Genomic DNA, 22,311 nt, shown 5'->3' with positions numbered 1-22,311 from the left:
TCTTGGACTCCACAAGGGGGCACAGCAAAACGTTCTTCCCGGGAGGCGGTGAGCTCCGAGACTCCAGGACTGCTTCACACCTCCGGACCGGGAAGGCGCTCGGCCGGGAGCGCCGCCAAGGTGGCCTCTGCCTCTGGGAGAGTTGCTGCCTGGGTTTTATGTGTGCGAGCCGCGATTGCGGGACTGCCTCAGCCTCCAAGCCGCAGGCACCTTGTCTTAAGTCTGCTGGCAGCCTCGGGCACCCTACGCTCCTCCCCAACTTACTCTCTGTCCCTCCTACCTGCACTTGTAGGACGTCTGGATCCCCGGGAGGCCGGGGGCACTTTCTCCTCCCCAGACCTCCAGTCACTCCTCCCCTTTAAGGTCCTCACCTCCCTCCCCTCGCTTTCAGCCCCCGCCCCCGCGCCCAGGCTCAACCCCACCCCGCGGCCCGCCCCTCTCCGCCCCTTGGGTCCAGCCCCCCTTCCATCCCCTCCGCCTCCCGCCTCTCCCCGCCGCCTTCCCGCCCCCTCCCCTCCCCGACTGGCTGGGTCTGCTCAGACTCGGCCCCCCGCCCGCCCCGCTCCGGCTCTCGGCGCCTTCGACCGCGGCTCAGCTCTGCGCCTTCGGAGCGGGTTGCTGGGGTCTCCGGGACTGGGCTGTTTTCGCTCGCGCTAGGCCGGCGACGCGGCAGGTTCCGGACGTCCATCTATCCGTCGGTCCAAAGAGACTTTTCAGACCCGTGATCTCGGTATGGGGCGGGCTGTGCTGCTGTTCCTGCCGTGGCTCTTCCTCTCCGCGCTCTGGGCGCGAGGTGAGTGCAAGGGGCCGGGGATTCGCGCCGGGGAGCTCCGAGGAAGGAGCGCACCTATCGGGGCGCACCCGGCTGCTGGCAAGCTTGCAGACCCCTCCCCGCGCCCCAGAGGTGCCAGGTGCTGAGGTGCAGGGCTCCCGCGTACCCACCGTCCTGGCATCCTGGCTGGGTAGTGGGCGCGCGTCCCGGCGGAGCTGGGGAGGAGTGGGCGCCGAGGGCCCACAGTGACCGCGGAGAGGGAAACCTAGCTCGGCCGGTTGCGCTGCAAGTCCTAAAGTTTTCGGCGGAGGGAAATGCGCCAAAAACTTTGCACTGGAAGTGGCTGTGTGATTGGACCCCAGTTGCTGGCGGGAGTTCTGGGAGCCGCAGGCAGACCCCATCTCCACTCTGGGGGACTAGAGACCCGCAGACTGCGGGAGTTGAGGTCGCAGTCCCGGTGCAGCGATGCACCAAGGCCAAAGCGCGATCGGGAGGGACTAGTCGGGCTGCCCCCCCGGGCCTTCAGGGGCTACTTTAGCAGCGACGCCCTGTGAGTGGGTGGGGGGCCAGAAAAAGAGGACGCGCTCTTTTTACCCCCATTATTGCTGAACAGGATCTAACGTGCTTGGTCAGCGTCTAGGCGTATTACCTCTGCGCTGCTGCTGCTGCTGCTAAGTCACTTCAGTCGTGTTCTACTCTGTGAGACCCCATGGCCTGCAGCCTACCAGGCTCCTCCGTCCATGGGATTTTCCAGGCAGGAGTACTGGAGTGGGGTGCCATTGCCTTCTCCGTCTGCACTGCTAGGCATTCCAATGTAAGATACTGGATTGGTAAGTGGAGGCACAGGAAGGCAGGTTTCATGGTTCCATTCTGTATCCGCAGTTTGTTTGGAGGGTCGCTGATTAACGAACGGGTTAGAAGTTTAACCTCTGAAGTATTTCTTAAGGAAGCTGGAAGAAACTTAACCAGGCTTTATGCTGAAGGCAATGGCACCCCACTCCAGTACTCTTGCCTGGAAAATCCCATGGACAGAGCTCCTGGAAGGCTGCAGTCCATGGGGTCGCAGAGGGTCGGACACGACTGAGCGACTTCATTTTCACTTTTCACTTTTCATGCATTGGAGAAGGAAATGGCAACCCACTCCAGTGTTCTTGCCTGGAGAATTCCAGGGACGGGGGAACCTGGTGGGCTGCCATCTATGGGGTCACACAGAGTCGGACATGACTGAAGCGACTTAGCAGCAGCAGCAGCATGCTGAATAAACACACATCAAGCATTTTTCCTTAGCTTAAAGGTTTAGCTTTTATATAAACCTATTGTGGTCAAAGGTGTTTTTGAAGAGTACCTGAAAACTTTAATTATACTTAAGCAGTTTACTTCAGAATTTTTCCTGTGAGAATTTCATTGGAAAGCTCAGTTGCTTAAATCAGAAATTCTTAAGCAGCTGCACCCTCTTTTTACACATTAAATTACACATACAATTTATAATTTGAAGCAATGTAGCAATTTGAAGCAAACATCCAAAGAGTAAACCAAGCAAAGAATGAAAACAATTCTATTCTTTACCCCAACCACCCCCCCCAAACCCTCAGAAATTCCTCAGCATTTCTGCTAGATCCGTTTTTCATAATCTGTTATATTTTGCTACCAGGGAAGGCTGGCCATAAATAGTCTTGGATGTAGTGAATGTGGTGAAAATTATGGGAAAAGTAACAGAAGCAGTAGTTTTGGGGAAGATGTTTTTTAAATGGAGTGTTTTTCTTTTTCTACGTTTTTTAAAGCATTAATAATAATAATAAACCCTCTGTAGCTGATAATTACTTTAAGCAGATAATCTTAAAAGTCTGTTAAAATCCACCCAACTGGAAGAATGAAAAGTTTCTGCAGTTTTTCTTCTCCTACCTTTTGTTTTTTAATCTTGAATTTACCTGTGAGATGTTTGACAGTGTTTCATTTTGTGAAAAGTTCAAAGAATGGGATTCTCACTGGCTGAATGAGAGCGGATCTGTTGGCTCAGATGGTAAAGAATTTGCCCACAGTGTGGGAGAGCTAGGTTCCATCCCCTGGGTCAGGAAGATCCCCTGGAGAAGGGAATGGCTATCCACTCCAGTATTCTTGCCTGAAGAGTTCCATGGACAGAGGAGCATGGCGGGCTGCCGTCCATGTGGCTGCAAAGAGTCAGACATGATTGAGTAACTACACTTTCTCACACTCAAGGGTGCTGAAAATGGAAATTGGATTCCTTGTCTAGTTTTAGGATTTTCATATTGCATGTTGTGGCTCTAAGTGGTTTACTCACCAGACAGCAGAGCCAGGAGAGACAGATTATGAATGTGTGCATAGATTCTACACTGTAGGGGAATGGATAATTACAATTTGCACATCACTTTAACCCTGAAATCTTCCCTTCTCCTTACCCCCACCCCGTACCCACAAACACCCTCCCACAAAGATAAACACACAGAACTGAAACTGCTGAACCAGGGGCATTTCTGGGCTCTCCAGTCCTTTCTGTTCCGTCTCTGATGGGGGTGCCAATGAGCAACAAATCAGCAAAGGGTAGCTCTAGAGGCCCAGGAGAAGCTGGAGGATGAAAATACAGAAGTGGATCTTGCTATGATTTATGGTGGTATTTGCAGGGCAGCAATGGAGACAGAGACACAGAGAACAGACTTGTGGCCCAGGGCTGGGGGGAGGACCGAGAGGATGAGATGAATGGAGAGAGGAGCATGGAGGCACACACACTACCACATGTAAAACAGAGAGCCAGTGGGAATTTGCTCTATGACTCAGGGAGCTCAAACTGGGGCTCTGTGACAACCTAGAGGGTTGTGATGGGGTGGGAGGGAGGGAGGTTCAAGAGGGAGCGGAGACATGTATACCAGTGGCTAATTCATGTTGATGTATGGCAAAAATCAAACCAATATTGTAAAGCAACTATCCTTCAATTTAAAATAAGTTTTAAAAAATGCAGAAGTGGATAAAAGTGAAGGCATTACAAGGACCTAACCAGTGATGAGGCTATGCTTGCCCTTAATGAAACCCTTAGAACTAATTGGGCTTTTTTTCTTTTATCTCACTTGTTTTTTTTCCATTACTTATTTGGCTTCATCAAGTCTTAGTTGTGGCATTCGGGATCTTTGTTGCATCACGCAGGATCTTTCGTTGCAGCATATGGACTCTCTAGTTGGGGTCCAGGCTTAGTTTCTGGGAGGCCTGTGGGATCTTAGTTAACCGACCAGGGACCAAACCCAAGTCCCCTGCATTGCAAGGTGGATATCACTGGACCAGCAGGGAAGTCCTTCAGTTCAGTTCAGTTCAGTCACTCAGTCGTGTCCGACTCTTTGCAACCCCAGGAATCGCAGCACACCAGGCCTCCCTGTCCATCACCAACTCCCGGAGTTCACCCAGACTCATGTTCATCGAGTCAGTGATGCCATCCAGCCATCTCATCCTCTGTCGTCCCCTTCTCCTCCTGCCCCCAATCCCTCCCAGCATCACAGTCTTTTCCAATGAGTCAACTTTTCGCATAAGGTGGCCAAAGTACTGGAGTTTCAGCTTTAGCATCATTCCTTCCAAAGAAATCCTAGGGCTGATCTCTTTCAGAATGGACTGGTTGGATCTCCTTGCTGTCCAAGGGACTCTCAAGAGTCTTCTACAACACCACAGTTCAAAAGCATCAGTTCTAAGGCACTCAGTGCAAAGATGGGCTCGATAAAGGACAGAAATGGTATGGACCTAACAGAAGCAGAAGATATAAGAAGAGGTGGCAAGAATACACAGAAGAACTGTACAAAAAAGATCTTCACGACCCAGATAATCACGATGCTGTGATCACTGACCTAGAGCCAGACATCGTGGAACATGAAGTCAAGTGGGCTTTAGAAAACATCACTACGAACAAAGCTAGTGGAGGTGATGGAATTCCAGTTGAACTATTTCAAATCCTGAAAGATGATGCTGTGAAAGTGCTGCACTCAATATGCCAGCAAATTTGGAAGACTCAGCAGTGGCCATAGGACTGGAAAAGGTCAGTTTTCATTCCAATCCCAAAGAAAGGCAATGCCAAAGAATGCTCAAACTACTGCACAATTGCACTCATCTCACATGCTAGTAAAGTAATGCTCAAAAGTCTCCAAGCCAGGCTTCAGCAATATGTGAACCGTGAACTTCCTGATGTTCAAGCTGGTTTTAGAAAAGGCAGAGGAACCAGAGATCAAATTGCCAACATGTGCTGGATCATGGAAAAAGCAAGAGAGTTCCAGAAAAACATCTATTTCTGCTTTATTGACTATGCCAAAGCCTTTGACTGTGTGGATCACAATAAACTGTGGAAAATTCTGAAAGAGATGGGAATACCAGACCACCTGATCTGCCTCTTGAGAAATCTGTATGTAGGTCAGGAAGCAACCGTTAGAGCTGGACTTGGAACAACAGACTGATTCCAAATAGGAAAAGGAGTACATCAAGGCTGTATATTGTCACCCTGCTTATTTAACTTCTATGCAGAGTACATCATGAGAAACTCTGGACTGGAAGAAACACAAGCTGGAATCAAGATTGCTGGGAGAAATATCAATAACCTCAGATATTCAGATGACACCACCCTTATGGCAGAAAGTGAAGAGGAACTCAAAAGCCTCTTGATGAAAGTGAAAGTGGAGAGTGAAAAAGTTGGCTTAAAGCTCAACATTCAGAAAACGAAGATCATGGCATCTGGTCCCATCACTTCATGGGAAATAGATGGGGAAACAGTGGAAACAGTGTCAGACTTTATTTTTCTGGGCTCCAAAATCACTGCAGATGGTGACTGCAGCCATGAAATTAAAAGACGCTTACTCCTTGGAAGGAAAGTTATGTCCAACCTAGATAGCATATTCAAAAGCAGGGATATTACTTTGCCAACAAAGGTCCGTCTAGTCAAGGGAAGTCCTTAATTGGGCTTTAAAACTCTTCAGTGTTACGGTTTCTCTCCCAAACTGAAGCTGTCACCGTATTTCAATATACTGTAAACATTATCCCAGAAAGAACTTTAAGCTATCTAGTTGCCCATGGGCTTTGTATCAACGGACTCAAATGCTTTGGGAAAGGAAGCAGGTCACATTTCAAAACTAAATAACTTTTCAAAAGTTATTCTGATCTGCTTCCTTAGAGTGATGCTTCTGTGTGTGCATGTGTGTGTGCTCAGTCGCTCAGTCGTGTCTGACTCTTTGCAACCGCATGGACTGAAGCTCGTCAGGCTCCTCTGTCCATGGAATTTTCCAGGCAAGAATACTGGAGTGGGTTGCCATTTTGTTCTCCAGGGGATCTTTGACACAGGGATTGAACCTGCATTTCTTACTCTGGGAGGTGGATTCTTTACCACTGAGCTACCAGGGAAGCCAATGTGATGAATAGAACACTATTATTTTTCAAAATGATAACTATTGTTTCAATCTTATTTTTAAAAATAACTTCCAAGTAATCCTAGGAGCAGGGTCAGTGGGTTGCCAGTCAGAGTTGGTTATAAACAGTGCCAGTGAATTAATAACACACCACCAGGTAGAGAGGCTGAGCCTTGCTTTAAATGCGTTCCCCCACCTGGAAATGAGCGCATGCCAACCCGCCACTTTCTGCATAGTGGCCAGAATGAGACTTGAGGTTGATTTGGACTGGGTGGCCTCCCTTTTGGCACCAAGGTTGGCAAGGGCTGGGGTCCTACCTCTCCTCTTTGACTCATTTTCAATTTCAGTTCTTGCCACTCCAGCCACAAAGGTCTTTTTGCCTCTTTTTTTGTGGAAGTTCCCTCTGGCTAAATCTTTTACCCAAGAAAACGCTAGCTCAGTTGCTCTCCTGAAGAGGCCTTCACTCACTGCCACCTCTGCCATACTTACACACACACTCTATTAAATAACTCTACCGCTGTCTGATGGGTTCATCTCTGTTTTCCAAGAAGGGTGCTCATTTCAGGTGCTTAGTATCTGCTGTTGTTTAGTCGCTAAGTCATATCCTACTCTTTTTTGACCCCATGGATTATAGCACTCCAGGCTCCTCTGTCCATGGGATTTCCTGGCAAGAATACTGAAGTGGATTGCCATTTCCTTCTCTAGGGGATCTCCATGACCCAGGGATCGAACCCTCATCTCCTGTGTGGGCAGGTGGATTTTTAACTACTGAGCCACTAGGCAAGTATCTGCACTGGGAACTATTTGATCAGTATCTGCAAAGATCAAGGCCTCTGTGGGTCTCGCTGTGTCTTCCTCCCGCTTCTTTCTCCCTTCTGGCTTTTCCAGAAACAATTGCCGCAGCTCCCGGGCCCTTGTGCTTGGGGCTTGGTTGCTAGAAAACAATTTTTCCTTTCACTGTTATGCCAAAATGATTTCATTACTAGAAAGGTTACGGTAGATTTGTGGACTGTATTAAGGCCAATAGAGCAAAATTAACATTTTTTATAGTCTCTTGACTTAAAATTAAAAGCCAATTTTTCATGTTAAAAATACAGTTTAACAGCTCCTTGTCCAGAGCAGATTGCCTAATTCCCAGGTCATTGTGGCCCTGAGTGTCTTGACTTTGGCGTGTTGTTACTACTTTAATCTTAACTCGAAACACAGGGCTCAGAGTGGGGGTGGGGGTGGGGGAAATGCATCTCAGCAGGGAGTTAATTATTATAAACGTGAAAAAAAAGCGGGTTATTATTAAACCTGTGTGCTTCAAGGGATTGGAATGAAAATGTTAACAGGGACTGAGTGACCAAATGGGCTGGGCTTCCTGTCCTGCCTGGCTGGCCTCTGGGGAGCCCTGGGTGCAGTGACTAACTCTCAGGACCTCAGTTCCCTCACGGGTCTACTGGAACTCTTGTTATTTGTGGAACCGTCAGAAGGATAAAGGAGCCAATGTCATGTGGTAAAAGCTCTCAAACTATTAGCCATTGTTACCCATGCTCCCTCCCTTCTGAACTCAAATTTTGTGTAATTGTTTTTCTTAAACAAAAGGTACTGGGGGGAAAGTTTCCCCTTTTCTCACAGAAATGTGTCCTAAATTGAAACCTGAAATACGAGGTCAGATCTGTGGGCGCCAGCCCCCGCCCACTCATCATGGCTCTTTGGTGGAGGGCTGTGGGGGTCCATTCTGGAGCGCAGAATTCCTTGTTCTGTAGGACTGTTGCTGCTATGTTGCTGCAGTCGTGTCCGACTCTATGCGACCCCATAGACGGCAGCCCACCAGGCTCCCCCGTCCCTGGGACTGTTTCCTGGTATTTCTGAGAACAGAACCCACACTTGTTACCTCAGACAAGGCAGGACCTGTCCTGACTGCTCCCCTTCCTGCCCCCCCATGACCCTCACTCCTTGAATTCAGGCTTAACTTGGTCCAGGAATAGCTTCCCGTCATGTGCCTCTCAGGAAGGTATAAAAATGAAGTCCAGTTCCTGCTTGGTGTTTCGCACACCACTCTACTCTAAAGTGGGTGTGGTTTTGTTTTGGTTACTTTTTTTTTTTTTGGTTGTTTGAGTGTAAACATCCAGATAATTCCTTTCCTTTTTTCCAGCTAAAACTAGGTTTGCCAAATGCAGGCTTCCGGTTGCAGTGGCTACAAAACGAAGCTCTGTTTCTTGGGCGGTGCTCTTTGCCTGTGTCTGGGTGGGTGCGTGCAGGTGGTCTTGTGGATGGGCCGGGTAAGGAGCCCCAGGTGTGCTCCTGGTTTCCAGGTGCGTCCTGCCTAGTAGCAGGTGTGAGCAAGCCCCCCAGGCACCCCAGGAAAGGCCCAGACTCCTCTGCCTCCCACACTCTGGGCATTTGCTAACCCCTGACCCAGAGGGAACTTGTTCTCTATCTTGTTCCTGGTTCCAGCCTTGCTGCCTCCAGCTAAAATGCTAAAATGCTACCAGGCAGGAAGATCTTGCAGCCTGTTTTGGAGAGCAAGAATACTCAGGGTACCTACCAGCCAGCACTTTCCCCCTCCTGAGTCTTAGTTTTCTTTGAAGTGAGGCTGTTGAACTGTATGGAAGATATTTTTTTTTTTTATGGACCATTAAAATAATTGTATTCATTTATTTTTGACTGTGTTGGGTCTTCCTTCATTGCTGCTCGGGCTTTTTCTCTAATTGCTGTGTGGGTGCGCATGCTAAATCACTTCAGTCCTGTCTGACTCTGTGCGCCAGCCAGACCCCTCTGTGTATGGGATTCTCCAGGCAAGAATACTGGAGTGGGTTGCTATGCCCGCCTCCAGGGGATCCCTCCGACCAAGGGATCAAACTCTAATCTTTTACATCTCCTACACTGAGAGGCGGCAAGTGGGGGCTACTCTCTAGTTTTGGTGCGTGGGCTGCTCGTGGCGATGGCTTCTCTTGTTGCAGAGCATGAGCTCTAGAGTGCATGGGCTTCAGTAATTATGGCTCCAGGGCTCTAGAGCTCAGGCTAAATAGTTCTGGTGCACGGCTTTAGTTGCTTCTCTGCGTGTGGGATCCTCCCGGATTAGGGATGGAATCCGTGTCACTTGCATTGGCAGACGAATTGCTTACCGCTGAGCCACCAGGGCAGCGCAGGGTGTGGACGATTTTTAAAGCCTTACATTTGTTACAGCGTTGTTTCTGTTTTGTGTTGTGGCCTGTTGGCCCGTGGGATCTTAGTTCCCTCGCCAGGGAGCAGACGCGCACCCCCTGCGTTGGAAGGCAAAGTCTTAACCCCCGGATGAGCAGGGAAGTTCCACGGAAGATTCTTAACCACAGCGAAGGCCCAGGTCTTCCCTGGGTTCATGAGGCCTGGAAGCTTGGCCCCACCAGCTGCTGGGCAGCTTGCCCTCTTGGTTGCCATTTCCACTCTGTCTGAGCCTCTGTCAGCCAGCAGGATCCAGCCGGGGTGGCCTGGCTGCCACATCAGGTCACCTCCTTAGCTCCCAGTGTTTTAAAGTGAAGTAAGGATGTGGTTGCTGTTATTTAGTTGTTAAGTCTTGTCCAGCTCTACTTGCGACCCCATGGACCATAGCCCGCCAGGGTCCTCTGTCCACGGGATTTTCTAGGCAAGAATGCTGGAGTGCATTGCTGTTTCCTTGTCCAAGGGATCTTCCCCACCCAAGAATCGAATCCAAGTCAAGGAAGAATAGTTATGTCTTAAAGAGTTTGTTGAAAATTCTGCACTCCATTCTAAAACATTTTATTTCATCCTTTTGTCCCCACCCCAGTATTCTTGGGCTTCTCTTGTGGCTCAGCTGGTAAAGAATCCGCCTGCAATGCAGGAGACCTGGGTTCTATCCCTGAGTTGGGAAGATCCCCTGGAGAAGGGAAAGGCTACCCACTCCAGTATTCTGGCCTGGAGAATTCCACGGACTGTATAGTCCATGGGGTCACAAAGAGTCGGACACGACTGAGCGACTTTCACTACACTCACTTGTCCATTTCATCCACCGTTAGTTCATCTTTTACTTAATGGTAAAATGGATTTTCCATGAGTCTTGAGGGAAGACTGGGTGGGGTGGGGGAAGGAGCAGGGCAGAGGGGAGAGGGAGAAAAAAAGAGAGGAGACATGTTGACTTTATGTTTGGACTGAGATCATACAAACACGATAAGTTTTATACCAAAAGCTAAGCATGTTGGAGTGACTTGGGCTTAGAGAAAAACCATTGCATTTCATAATCACAATGCATAGGTGTTTGTGGCAGCAGATTTTATGCTTGTATGTTTCTCCCTGTCCTCAGACATTAATGGGGTCTTCTGGATTTTTCCCAGTCAGGCCCTTCATAGGTGTTGACTAGCTTCTGGGGAGTCAAGCAAGGCCCCGGGCAATATCTGATCATCACTGGGTTAGAGCTCTGCCCCCGCTCACTCTGGGATGGGGCCCATCCTCAGGATTTAGGTCTCAGGCTGGAACTTGAGGATCAGGCCAACATTGTCTGACAGGTCCCTTTTCTTTATAACCTGCTTTTGGGTGCGGGGATTGGGGGTGGGCGGTGACGGCTCTAGTTAGGTCAGCATTCAGGGCCGGTGGACGTCTTAGAATTTGCCTTAGCTCTGGTCCTTCCTCTCCTTGGACACACAAAGGAAAGCCTTGTTTATTTTGGAGAAGGGATTGTTTTGCTACTGTAAGCCGCAGGGCTTTCAAAGCTGCTCATAGAAGACCGACCTCACTATCGTTTTCGAAAATGATCTTTTCTACAAGTAAGAACAGGCTGTCTTCGTGGAGAATATTAGAGCATAAACTCCCTGAAAGTACTTTTCTGTCCCGGTGCTGCTTAGTGAATGCGCAGTGAGGTGATGAATATTCATGGCCTCCCAAGGGTGGCCTGTTTTCCACTCGGCACAGTTCAGGGCAGGCTGCCTCCACACAGGAAGTGAAAGCACCCTTTGAGCCTCTTTTTTCTTTTTTTTTTAAATTTGGGCACATGATTTGAAGATTTGTTGATGAAAACAATGTTCTTTGAAAGTTTGAGGACAAAGCAAAAAGGAAGCTCTTAGACTTTAGCAGGAAATCTACAGCATTAGGTTAAAAAAAAAACACACATACTTTGAGAGTCTGAAGATGTAAGTCCTCAGCCCGGTTGCGATGTGCAGGGAGAGTCATGTTGTGGAAACTGCATGTTTCTGTTGATCAAATAGGGGGCAGATAGGTGATTCTGGGATCTCTTCTGGGCAGGACACAGATTGCATCTGAAAGAGAGATGTGGGCTGGGACAGTTTCTATCCTCGAGAGTCAAACACAGGGCCTGCGTGAGTGTGGCCCCCCAACCCACCCACCCCAGCCCTCTGCCTGACTCTGTCTATAAGTGTCCTCAGGCATCAATCAGCCTAGAAATGGGGCCTGAGGCAGTGTAGGGTGTCCCTTAAAAATGAGTCGTGGGACTTCCCTGGCAGTCCAATGGTTAAGACTCTGTGCTTCCACTGCAAGGGACACCGGTTTGATCCCTGGTCAGGCAACTAAAGATCCTGCATGCCTTGCAGCGTGGCCAAAACCTAACTAGCTAAATAAAGTAGTAATAAAGTCTTCACAATTCCCTGGTGCTCCAGTGGTTAGGACTCAGCACTTTCACTGCCATGGGCCTGGGTCAGAAAATAAATGAAGTCTGAAAAAAAAAAAAAAAGAGTCTTGCCTGTATGGCTTCTTTTCCGTGGACAGCTACCATTCCCTGCTGCCCTTGCTGACTGTGGCCCCATGAACTACCCTCCTGTCCCCACCCCCTGCCCCCAGCTCTATCTGGGGCAATAAAAGAGTCTAGAAACACAGAGGTGTATTTCTGAGGATCCTGGACGTGCTCAAAATCCTTCAAGTACTAGGCTAGGCTTCAGCAGTACTTGAATTGAGAACTTCCAGACGTACAACCTGGGTTTAGAAAAGGCAGAGATCAAATTGCCAACATTCGTTGGATCATAGAGAAAGCAAGGGAATTCCAGAAAAACATCTGTTTCTGTTTCATTAATTACTTGAAAGCCTTTGATTGTGTGGATCACATAAAGCTGGAACATTCTTAAAGAGGTGGGATTACCAGACCACCTTACCTGCCTGCTGAAAAACCTGTATGGAGATCAAGAAGCAACAGTTAGAACTGGACATGGAACAATGTACTGCTTCAAAATTGGGAAAGAAGCACATCAAGGCTGTATATTGTCACCCTGCTTATGTAACTTGTACGCACAGTACATCATGCGAAATGCTGGGCTAATGACACACAAGCTGGAATCAAGATTTCCGCGAGAAAAACCAACAACCTCAGATATGCATATGACACCACTCTAATAGCAGAAAGCGAAGAGGAACTAAAGAGCCTCTTGATGAGGGTGAAAGAGGAGAGTGAAAAAGCTGGCTTAAAACTCAACATTCAAAAAACAAAGATCATGGCATCTGGTCCCATCACTTCATGGCAAATGGAAGGAGAAAAAGTGGAAGCGGTGACATATTTTCTCTTCTTGGGCTCTAAAATCAATGTACATGGTGACTGCAGCCATTAAATTATTAGACCCTTGCTTCTTGGAAAGAAAACTATGGCAAACCGAGACAGCATATAAAAAAGCAAAGGCATCACTTTTACTGACAAAGATCCATATAGTCAAAGCTATGGTCTTTCCAGTAATCATGTATGGATGTGAGAGTTGAACCATAAAGAAGGCTGAGTGCTGAAGAATTGATGCTTTCAAATTGTTGGCCTGGAGAAGACTCTTGAGAGTCCTTGGACAGCAAGCAGATTAAACCAGTCAATCCTAAAGGAAATCAACCCTGAATAATCATTGGAAGGACTGATGCTGAAGCTGAGGCTCCAATATTTTGGCCACCTGATGCAAACAGCAGGCTCATTGGAAAAGACCCTGATGCTGGGAAAGACTGAAGGCAAAAGGAAGAGGCTGAGATGGTTGAATGGCCTCACCAGTTCAATGGATATGAACTTGGGCAAACTCCAGAAGATAGTGAGGGACAGGGAGGCTGGCCGTGCTGCAGTCCATGGGGTTGCAAAGAGTCGGACATGACTTAAAGATGGAACAACAACAGCGTGTGGAATTGATGTTAATTCTTCTTTAAGCATTTGGTGTAATTCTCCAGTGAAGTTGTTTGGGCCTGGAAATTTGTTTTGTGGGTGTTCTTTAAATTATAAATTCAATTTCCTTACCTGGCGCTGTTCAAATCATCTATTTCATATTGAGCGAGTTGTGGTTCAGTTCAGTTCAGTTGCTCAGTCGTGTCCAAATCTTTGTGACCCCAGGGACTGCAGCATACCAGGCCTCCCTGTCCATCACCTACTCCTGGAGTTTACTCAAACTCATGACCATTGAGTCAGTGATGCCATCCAACCATCTCATCCTCTGTCATCCCCTTTTCCTCCTGCCTTCAATCAGAGTCTTTGCCACTGAATCAGTTCTTCTCATCATGTGGCCAAAGTATTGGAGTTTCAGCCTCAGCATCAGTCCTTCCAATGGACACCCAGGACTGGTCTCCTTTAGGATGAACTGGTTGGATCTCCTTGCAGTCCAAGGGACTTGTGAGTTGTGGTAGTTTGTGTTTTTTGAGGAATTGGTCCATTTCCTCTATGTTGTCGAATTTGTATGTAGAGTTGTTCATAGTATTTAGTTATCATTATTATGATTTTTATGGTTTTTTGACAGGAAAGTAGGATTTATTGGTGGGCATGAGTAAGGAGGGGACAGTGCCAAGGCTCTCATGAGTGCAGAGCCTGCCATTTGTCCCGGGGCCACGATTAGGATGTATTTAACCACACAGCTATCTGGGATGAGCTGCTTTTCTGTCACTGTGTCTTCAAATTCATCTATAGTAAACTTGGTCAATCCCCACATCTCAGAGATGTGGATCTTCTGGCAGCCTGGGAAACTGAACTTGGCCCTGTGAAGGGCCATAATCACATGCTGTTTATTCTGCAGCTTGTTGTGGGTGGACCTTACGACTTGGCCAACATGGACTCTGGCTACTGTGCCCTGGGGCTTTCCAGAGGCACTGCATATACTTGTCTGGAGCCTAGACTGGGGACAGAATACTAGACATGAATGTCCACTGGAAAGGGCTGTCTGCAGGGTCCCTTCAGTTCAGTTCAGTTCAGTCCCTCAGTCGTGTCTTTTTGCGACCCCATGAATCGCAGCACACCAGGCCTCCCTGTCCATCACAAACTCCCGGAGTTCACCCAGACTCACGTTCATTGAGTCAGTGATGCCATCCAGCCATCTCATCCTCTGTCGTCCCCTTCTCCTCCTGCCCCCAATCCCTCCCAGCATCAGAGTCTTTTCCAATGAGTCAACTCTTCACATGAGGTGGCCAAAGTACTGGAGTTTCAGCTTTAGCATCATTCCTTCCAAAGAAATCCCAGGGCTGATCTCCTTCAGAATGGACTGGTTGGATCTCCTTGCAGTCCAAGGGACTCTCAAGAGTCTTCTCCAACACCACAGTTCAAAAGCATCGATTCTTCGGCGCTCAGCCTTCTTCACTCTCCAACTCTCACATCCATACATGACCATAGGAAAAACCATAGCCTTGACTAGACGGACCTTCGTTGGCAAAGTAATGTCTCTGCTTTTTAATATGCTATCTAGGTTGGTCATAACTTTCCTTCCAAGGAGCAAGCGTCTTTTAATTTCATGGCTGCAGTCACCATCTGCAGTGATTTGGGAGCCCAAAAAAATAAAGTCTGACACTGTTTCCACTGTTCCCTCATCTATTTCCCCTGAAGTGATGGGACCGGATGCCACGATCTTCGTTTTCTGAATGTTGAGCTTTAAGCCAACTTTTTCACTCTCCACTTTCACTTTCATCAAGAGGCTTTTGAGTTCCTCTTCACTTTCTGCCATAAGGGTGGTATCATCTGCATATCTGAGGTTATTGATATTTCTCCCGGCAATCTTGATTCCAGCTTGTGCTTCTTCCAGCCCAGTGTTTCTCATGATGTACTCTGCATAGAAGTTAAATAAGCAGGGTGACAATATACAGCCTTGACGTACTCCTTTTCCTATTTGGAACCAGTCTGTTGTCCCATGTCCAGGTCCAACTGTTGCTTCCTGACCTGCATACAGATTTCTCAAGAGGCAGATCAGGTGGTCTGGTATTCCCATCTCTTTCAGAATTTTCCACAGTTTCTTGTGATCCACACAGTCAAAGGCTTTGGCATAGTCAATAAAGCAGAAATAAATGTTTTTCTGGAACTCTCTGGCTTTTTCCATGATCCAGGGGATTTTGGCAATTGGATCTCTGGTTCCTCTGCCTTTCCTAAAACCAGCTTGAACATCAGGAAGTTCACGGTTCACATATTGCTGAAGCCTGGCTTGGAGACTTTTGAGCATTACTTTGCTAGCATGTGAGATGAGTGCAGTTGTGCGGTAGTTTGAGCATTCTTTGGCTTTGCCTTTCTTTGGGATTGGGATGAAAACTGCCTTAGAGCAACCCATACAGGCAGCAGGCTGCAAAAAGTACGGAGGAGGCTGCTGTCTGCAGTATTGCACGCTAGAGTCCCACGGGGAAGGAGCACAGTGGGCTTAGTTCGTAGCAAACATGGTATTTCCTTATTATACTTTTGGCGTCTTCAGAGTCTGTAGTTATATTCCCTGTTTCATTCCTGATATTAGTAATTTGTGTCTTTCTTTTCTTTGTCAGTCTTGCTAAAAACTTATCAATTTTATTGATTTTTTTTTCAAACAACTAGCTCTTTGTTTCATTGATTTACCCTATAACTTTTCTTTTTTCAATTTATTTCCTATATTTATTTTCTTCCTTCTTTTTGTTTTGGGTTTGCCTTGCTCTTCTTTTTCTATCTTACGAGCACAGACTACTAAATAAAAATTCCTCTCAAAACTGTGTTAACTATGTCCTACATATTTTGATATATTGTAACCTCATTTTTACTCTGTTCAATGTATTTTTAAAAAATTTCCCTTGAGACTCTCCCTTTGCTCCATAGATTATTTAGCTGTTAGTTTGCAAGTATTTGGAAAATTTCTAGTTAGCTTCTGTTATTAATTTATGTTTATTTCCATTGTAATCTGGGAATACAAACTGTACCACTTTAGTTCTTTTAAATTTGTTGAGATTCGCTTTATGGCTCACGATGTGGTGTATCTTAGTTTATATACCATCATCATTTGGAAAGGATGCATGTTCTACGGCTGTTTGGTGGAATGTTCTATAAATGTACTCTAGATTCTTTTCATTGGCAGTCTTATCAAGTTCTTCCATATCCGTGTTTATTTTATGCCCAGTTCTTTTTTCAGTTGTTGAAAGAGAGATGCTGAAGTCTTTCCTATAATTGTTGATTTCTTTATGTCTCCTTTCAGGTCTTCTGGGTTTTGCTTCGCATGTTTTGCAGCTCTTTGCTTTGGCTCATACTCATTTAAAACTGCTATGTCTTCTTGGTAGACGGACTTTTATCGTTACACAATAGGTCTTACTGGTAATTTTCCTTGTTTTGAAATCTACTTTATCTGATGTTAATGTAGGCATCCTGCTTTTCTTTTCGTTGTGGTTGTATGATTTTTTTTTTCTATCTTTTGTATTCAACTTGCCGGTATCATGTTATTTGGAGTGAATTTTTTTATAAATGGCAGATAGTTGGGTCATGTTTCTTTAATCTACTCTGCCAATCTTTGTATTTTAATAGATGTATTTAGATCATTTATATTTAATGTAATTAGTGGTCTATTAGGTGTTGATGTTTTACCAGTTCAAGTGAATTTCCTTTTAAGTCCCTTTCAGTTCAGTTCAGTCACTCAGTCGTGTCCGACTCTTTGCGTCCCCATGAACCACAGCATGCCAGGCCTCCCTGTCTATCACCAACTCCCGGAGTTCACTCAAACCCATGTCCATTGAGTTGGTGATACCATCCAACCATCTCATCCTCTGTCATCCCCTTCTCCTCCTGCCCTCAATCTTTCCCAGCATCAGGGTTTTTTCCAATGAGTCAGTTTTCGCATCAGGTGGCCAAAGTACTGGAGTTTCAGCTTCAACATCAGTTCTTCCAATGAACACCCAGGACTGATTTCCTTTATGATGGACTGGTTGGATCTCCTTGCAGTCCAAGGGACTCTCAAGAGTCTTCTCCAACACCATAGTTCTAAAGCATCAATTCTTTGGCGCTCAGCTTTCTTTATAGTCCAACTCTCACATCCATACATGACCACTGGAAAACCATAGCCTTGACTATATGGACCTTTGTTTACAAAGTAATGTCTCTACTTTTTAATATGCTGTCTAGGTTGGTCATAACTTTCCTTCCAAGGAGTAAGCATCTTTTAATATCATGGCTGCAGTCACCATCTGCAGTGATTTTGGAGCCCAGAAAAATAAAGTCAGCCACTATTTGTTTCCCCATCTATTTCCCATGAAGTGATGGGACCGGATGCCATGATCTTAGTTTTCTGAATGTTGAGCTTTAAGCCAACTTTTTCACTCTCCTCTTTCACTTTAATCAAGAGGCTCTTTAGTTCTTTACTTTCTGCCATAAGGGTGGTGCCATCTGCATATCTGAAGTTATTGATTAAGTCCCTTTTAGCTCCCCCATTTAAGCATAATTATCTTAAATATTTCTTTATCATATATAAAATCACATCAGACAGTGTTGCAGTTTTCCTCCAACCATCAGACATAGTTTAGAAAAATTAAAGAGAAGAAATTCTATTGTATTGATCAATATTTTTGTTTTCTGTGTTTTTTCCTTCCTCCTAATGATTCAGGCTTTATTTTTTTTATTGTTTCTGTTCTATTTGCAGAATTTCCTTTAGCTATTCTTTTAGAGTAGGTCTGCTGATGACAAATTCTCTTAGTATGAAAATATTTTGGTTTTCCTTTCATTCCAGAAGAATTCTGAGGTGACATCCCTTCTTTCTTATCACTTAGGAAAATGTGCCACTTCCTTCTAGAAATTCACTGTCATTTGAATTGGTTTCCCCTGTAAGTATGGTATCATCTCTCTTAGTGCTTTAAAAACTCTTTTTATTTTGTCTTTAGGATTCAGAAGTTTGACTATAATGTGTCTTGGTGTGGATATTTTTGAGCTTATCTTATTTTGGATTCATTCAGATGTTTTACTTTGTGGGTTTATATCTTTTGTCATATTTGGGAAGTTTTCAGCCATTATTTCTTCAAGTGCTTTGTCAGCCTTGCCCTCTTTGTCTTTCCCTTCCAGAACTCGGATGATACAAATGTTAGATCTTTAGTAATAGTGCTACAGGTTGCAGAGACTCTGTTCATTTTTTTCTGTTGTTCAGATTGGATAATTTCCTATTGCTCTGTCTTCTGGTTCACTTATTCTTTCCTCTGCCCCTTCATTCTGCTGTTGAGCCCATCCACTGAGTTTTTTATTTTGATTATTGTATGTTTTAGTTCAAAAATTCCCATTTGTTTCTCTTCTCACTCTTCTATTTCTTTACTGAGACTTTATATGTATTTGCCAAAAGGCTTCCTATTTTATTCATGAATTTCATATTTACTGAAGTATTTTCTAAATGTCTATTTAACTGCACCAGGCCTTAGTCATGGCATGCAGGATCTTCGGTCTTGTTGCGGCATATGGGTTGTTTATTTGCGACATGTGGGATCTTTGAGTTGTGGTATGAGAACTCCTACTTGTGGCATGTGGGATCTAGTTCCCCAACCAGGGATTGAACCCAGGCACCTCACATTGGAAGTCGGAGTCTAAGCCACTGGACCACCAGGGAAGTCCCTCATTGCAGTATCTTTATGATTCCTTCTTTAAAAGCTTTTTCGAATAACTCTCTGTTATCTTGGTTTTTGTATTTCATGCAGTTTGAGACAGAATTTTTGTTGTTGTTGAAACCTAGACACTGAGAGTATTACGTGACTGACTCTTTTTTGTCTTTTGTTTTACATAGTTTTCTCTGATCTGCTGTGGGGGTAGAATTCTAGGTTCCCCAGTGGGTAGCCTTTTCCTTCTCCAGGGGGTCTTCCCAACCCAGGGATCAAACCCAGGTCTCCCACATTGCAGGTGGATTCTTTACCAGCTGAGCTACGAGGAAAGCCCTGGGTTCCCCACTCAACCTCCACTGACATCTAAGGGTGGGATGTTATTGCCGGTCAGAGGTAGGGCGGGAGTTCTGGCTGGGGAAAGGGTAGGAGTGCCTGATTACGACAGTTCCCACCTGACCACCGCTGACCCTAGGGGAGTAGTGAAATCTCTGACTCTCTACTGGTTCTCCTCTCATATCACCCTGCTGGGGACAAGGAGAGATGCCTCATTCATGCCATGTGGGAATAAAAGTGTAGGCATCCCATATGGGCTTTACTAACACCAGCCAGTGGGGTGAAAATGCCACCTGTCTTCTTGGCCTTCTCTGATACCACCCAGTGGAGCATGTGGCACCTGTTTATAGCCTGGTCAGGGTTCAAGTCTAGGTTGCCCACTTGACCTTTGCTGGCATGGCGGGGGGGGGGATGGGGCCATGGCTTTTTCTGGATTTTTTGCCTGGAGAAGAGCAGTTTACTGTTTAAAAGCCTCTGTCTTGCCCAGCTGCCCTTTCCTAGAGGGAAACAGGCTTTTGTTGTTGTTTTTTGTCTTTGCCTGTTAGCATTTCCAAATCTGGGATACCCTGAACAAAAGGAGACTCGGGGAATTCATCACCATGTTGTTCTTAGGTCCCCTAGGTCCCTAGTCAGACTACTGTCTCTCCACTCTTCAGAGTTTTTTAAAAAGTTCCTTTTATATGTAATACCCTGTGTTTTTAGGTGTACTTAGTGCGAGAAGTAGGGAAAGATCCATTTACTCTGCTTTGGGAGGGAATTCTTTGCCCTCTTGTCACTTTGGAAAGATATGGACAAATGGTGCTGACTAAGGTGTTTGGTCCTTAGAGATGGTGACTTTTTCTTTTTTTTAATGATTTATTTATTTGTTTAATTGTTGGTTGTGCTGGGTCTTCGTTGCTACACTCAGGCTTTTTCCCGTTGTGGTGAAAAGGGCGGTACACAGGCTTCTCATTGTGGTGGCTTCTCCTGTTGTGGAACACGGGCTCTAGGCACACGGGCTTCAGCAGTTGCAGCTCATGGGCTCCAGAGTTGTGGTGCATGGCCTTAGTTGGCCCGTGGCATGTGGGATCTTCCCAGACCAGGGATTGAACCCATGTCCCCTTCATTGGCAGGCGGAGTCTTAACCACTGGACCACCAGGGAAGTCTGAGATGGTCACATTGTTAAAGGAAATGTTTCTTCCTGAGAAGAATGGCTAAAATTAATAGGATTTCAAGTATCAGTGGGCTGGAGAATGTGTGTTGTGGGTGGCAGGGCAGAGGAGTTAAACTTGGGGACAGAGCGTCTCCCCGGGGTCTTGTGAAAGCTAAAGCTGGCCCTTGCAGAGAGCCAGCCCCAGACACGGGGGCCAAGCTTCACCACCCTGACCAGAAAGTGTCCCCTCAGCCTATCTATGATACTTGGCGTGCTGCCAAAGGGGAAAGAGAAGGAAAACCAGCCTTGGTTGGGTAAACATATATTCCTGTTTCCCTGCCAGAGGCTGAATGAGCCAAGTCAGCATAATCGGTTCCATGTGTGCACCTGTGGCAGTCCAGGCGTGACTGGCTGTGCCTTGGAAGCAATGCAGATCAGCCGTTCCGGGTTGTCATGTACCTGCACAGTGCTCTCCTCTGGTGGCTGAGAGGGTCAGGCGTTACGCATCTTCCTTCACAGACCAGGAGAGCGAGTCTCAGAAGGACACGCGACTGGGGAAGGGAATTTCTCGTGGTCCAGTGGCTAAGACTCTGGACTTCCATTGTGAGGGATGCAGGTTCAGTCTCTGGTCAAAGGACTATTAATAAGTTCCCACATGCCTCTGTGGTGTGGCCAGAACAAGAAAGGCAAGTGACTGGCAGAGGGTCACCTGGCTTCTGAGTGGATAATGGAACTCTGAGCCAGAACGGAACTCTGATACCATAGATCTTGTTCATCCCAGCCTCCCAAGCCACAATGCATTTAAAACATCAGGGTTCCCAGGCAGGAGCCCCCCTGCCCCAGATGATTTGGGCCACCAGATGGATCCATTCCCTAATACCCTAGGAATTAGGTCTGACCCCAATTCCTCTAGAATCACTAGAGGAGATTTTTTAAAATCCCAATATCTAAGCTGTACTTCTGGCCAATAAATTCAACCTCTGGGTGAAATACAGGCATCAGAGTTTTAAAAGCTTCCCTGGAGATCCTGACACTCTGCTGGTTTTGAGAGCATGGTGGAGAGTTAGGAGATGATGGTGAAGATTCACAGTCTGAATCTGGAGCTCTGTTTTCTGGGTGCATTAGTGCTCAGCTTTCAGAAAGGACTGGACTTCCCAGGTGGCTCAGTGGGAAAGAATTCACCTACCAATGCAGGAGACACAGGTTCAATCCCTGGGTTGTGCAGATCCCCTGGAGAAGGAGATGGCAACCCACTCCAATATTCTTTCCCGGAGAATCCCATGGATGGAGGAGCCTGGCAGGCTACAGTCATGAGGCCGCAAAGAGTCGGACATGACTGAGCGACTGAGCATGCAAGCAACAGAAAGGACCAGGGGATCTGCTGGGAAAGGTGCCTTTGCAAAGCACTTCTATTGAGAAAAAGTCAAATGCTCAAATCAAAAAATGGGTGCAGGCTGAAGGGGGTGATGGGGGGCTATAAAGCCCTTCAGGGTTCTTGCAGCTTCTGTGGCTGAAGTGTGTGCACAAGGTTCTGATCTTGGAAGGAGAGCTACGAGCAGTCCTGAAGAGAGATCTCAGTTCCCAGCCCAGGAATTAAACCTGGGTAACCTGGAAAACCAAGAGCCCTAGCCACTAGACCACCAGGGTCTAGAAGCAAAGTGGCCTGAGTTCTTGACCCTGTTTGAAAGCAAGAATGTTTCAAGACACAGTACAATATATGGGAGAGACTGAGTGTGAGGGAAACTGGGTCTTGTTCTATCAGTCTTTCCCATCAAGAAGCTTCCATAAGCCTCTTATCCTTCTCTGTCTGAGGGCAGACAGAATAAAAACCACAGTCACAGAAAACAAATCAAACTGATCACATGGACCACAGCCTTGTCTAACTCAATGAAACTAAGCCATGCTGAGTAGGGTCACTCAAGATGGATGGGTCATGGTGGAGAGTTCTGGCAAAGTGTGGTCCGTTGGAGAAGGGAAT

The 22,311-nt window shown here is 46.4% G+C and overlaps 1 protein-coding gene and 1 non-coding gene across 3 annotated transcripts in view; one reads left to right on the top strand and one right to left on the bottom strand.

Annotated features, from left to right (window-relative positions):
- The first annotated feature begins 504 nt into the window (after positions 1 to 504).
- The window catches only part of MERTK (MER proto-oncogene, tyrosine kinase), a 129,413-nt gene continuing 107,606 nt past the window's right edge, over positions 505 to 22,311 (top strand). The window contains exon 1 of one of the 2 annotated variants that reach the window (XM_006065944.4): positions 505 to 793. In XM_006065944.4, coding sequence (XP_006066006.3) covers positions 733 to 793 — 61 coding nt within the window. In that variant the 5' untranslated portion in view covers positions 505 to 732. Of the gene's footprint in view, positions 794 to 7,466; positions 7,655 to 22,311 lie in introns of those variants that run through there. The other variant, XM_025260577.3, reaches the window with a different exon arrangement.
- Positions 15,590 to 15,718, bottom strand: LOC112578257. Its single transcript, XR_003102556.1, has one exon. It is a non-coding gene; the product is annotated as a small nucleolar RNA SNORA70 (small nucleolar RNA).

The sequence above is a fragment of the Bubalus bubalis genome, chromosome 12 (assembly GCF_019923935.1).
Source record: "Bubalus bubalis isolate 160015118507 breed Murrah chromosome 12, NDDB_SH_1, whole genome shotgun sequence".
NCBI classification, from domain to species: Eukaryota; Metazoa; Chordata; class Mammalia; order Artiodactyla; family Bovidae; genus Bubalus; species Bubalus bubalis.
The sequence above is the reverse complement of the archived record's forward strand: the minus strand, read 5'-3'. Positions and strand labels throughout refer to the sequence as shown.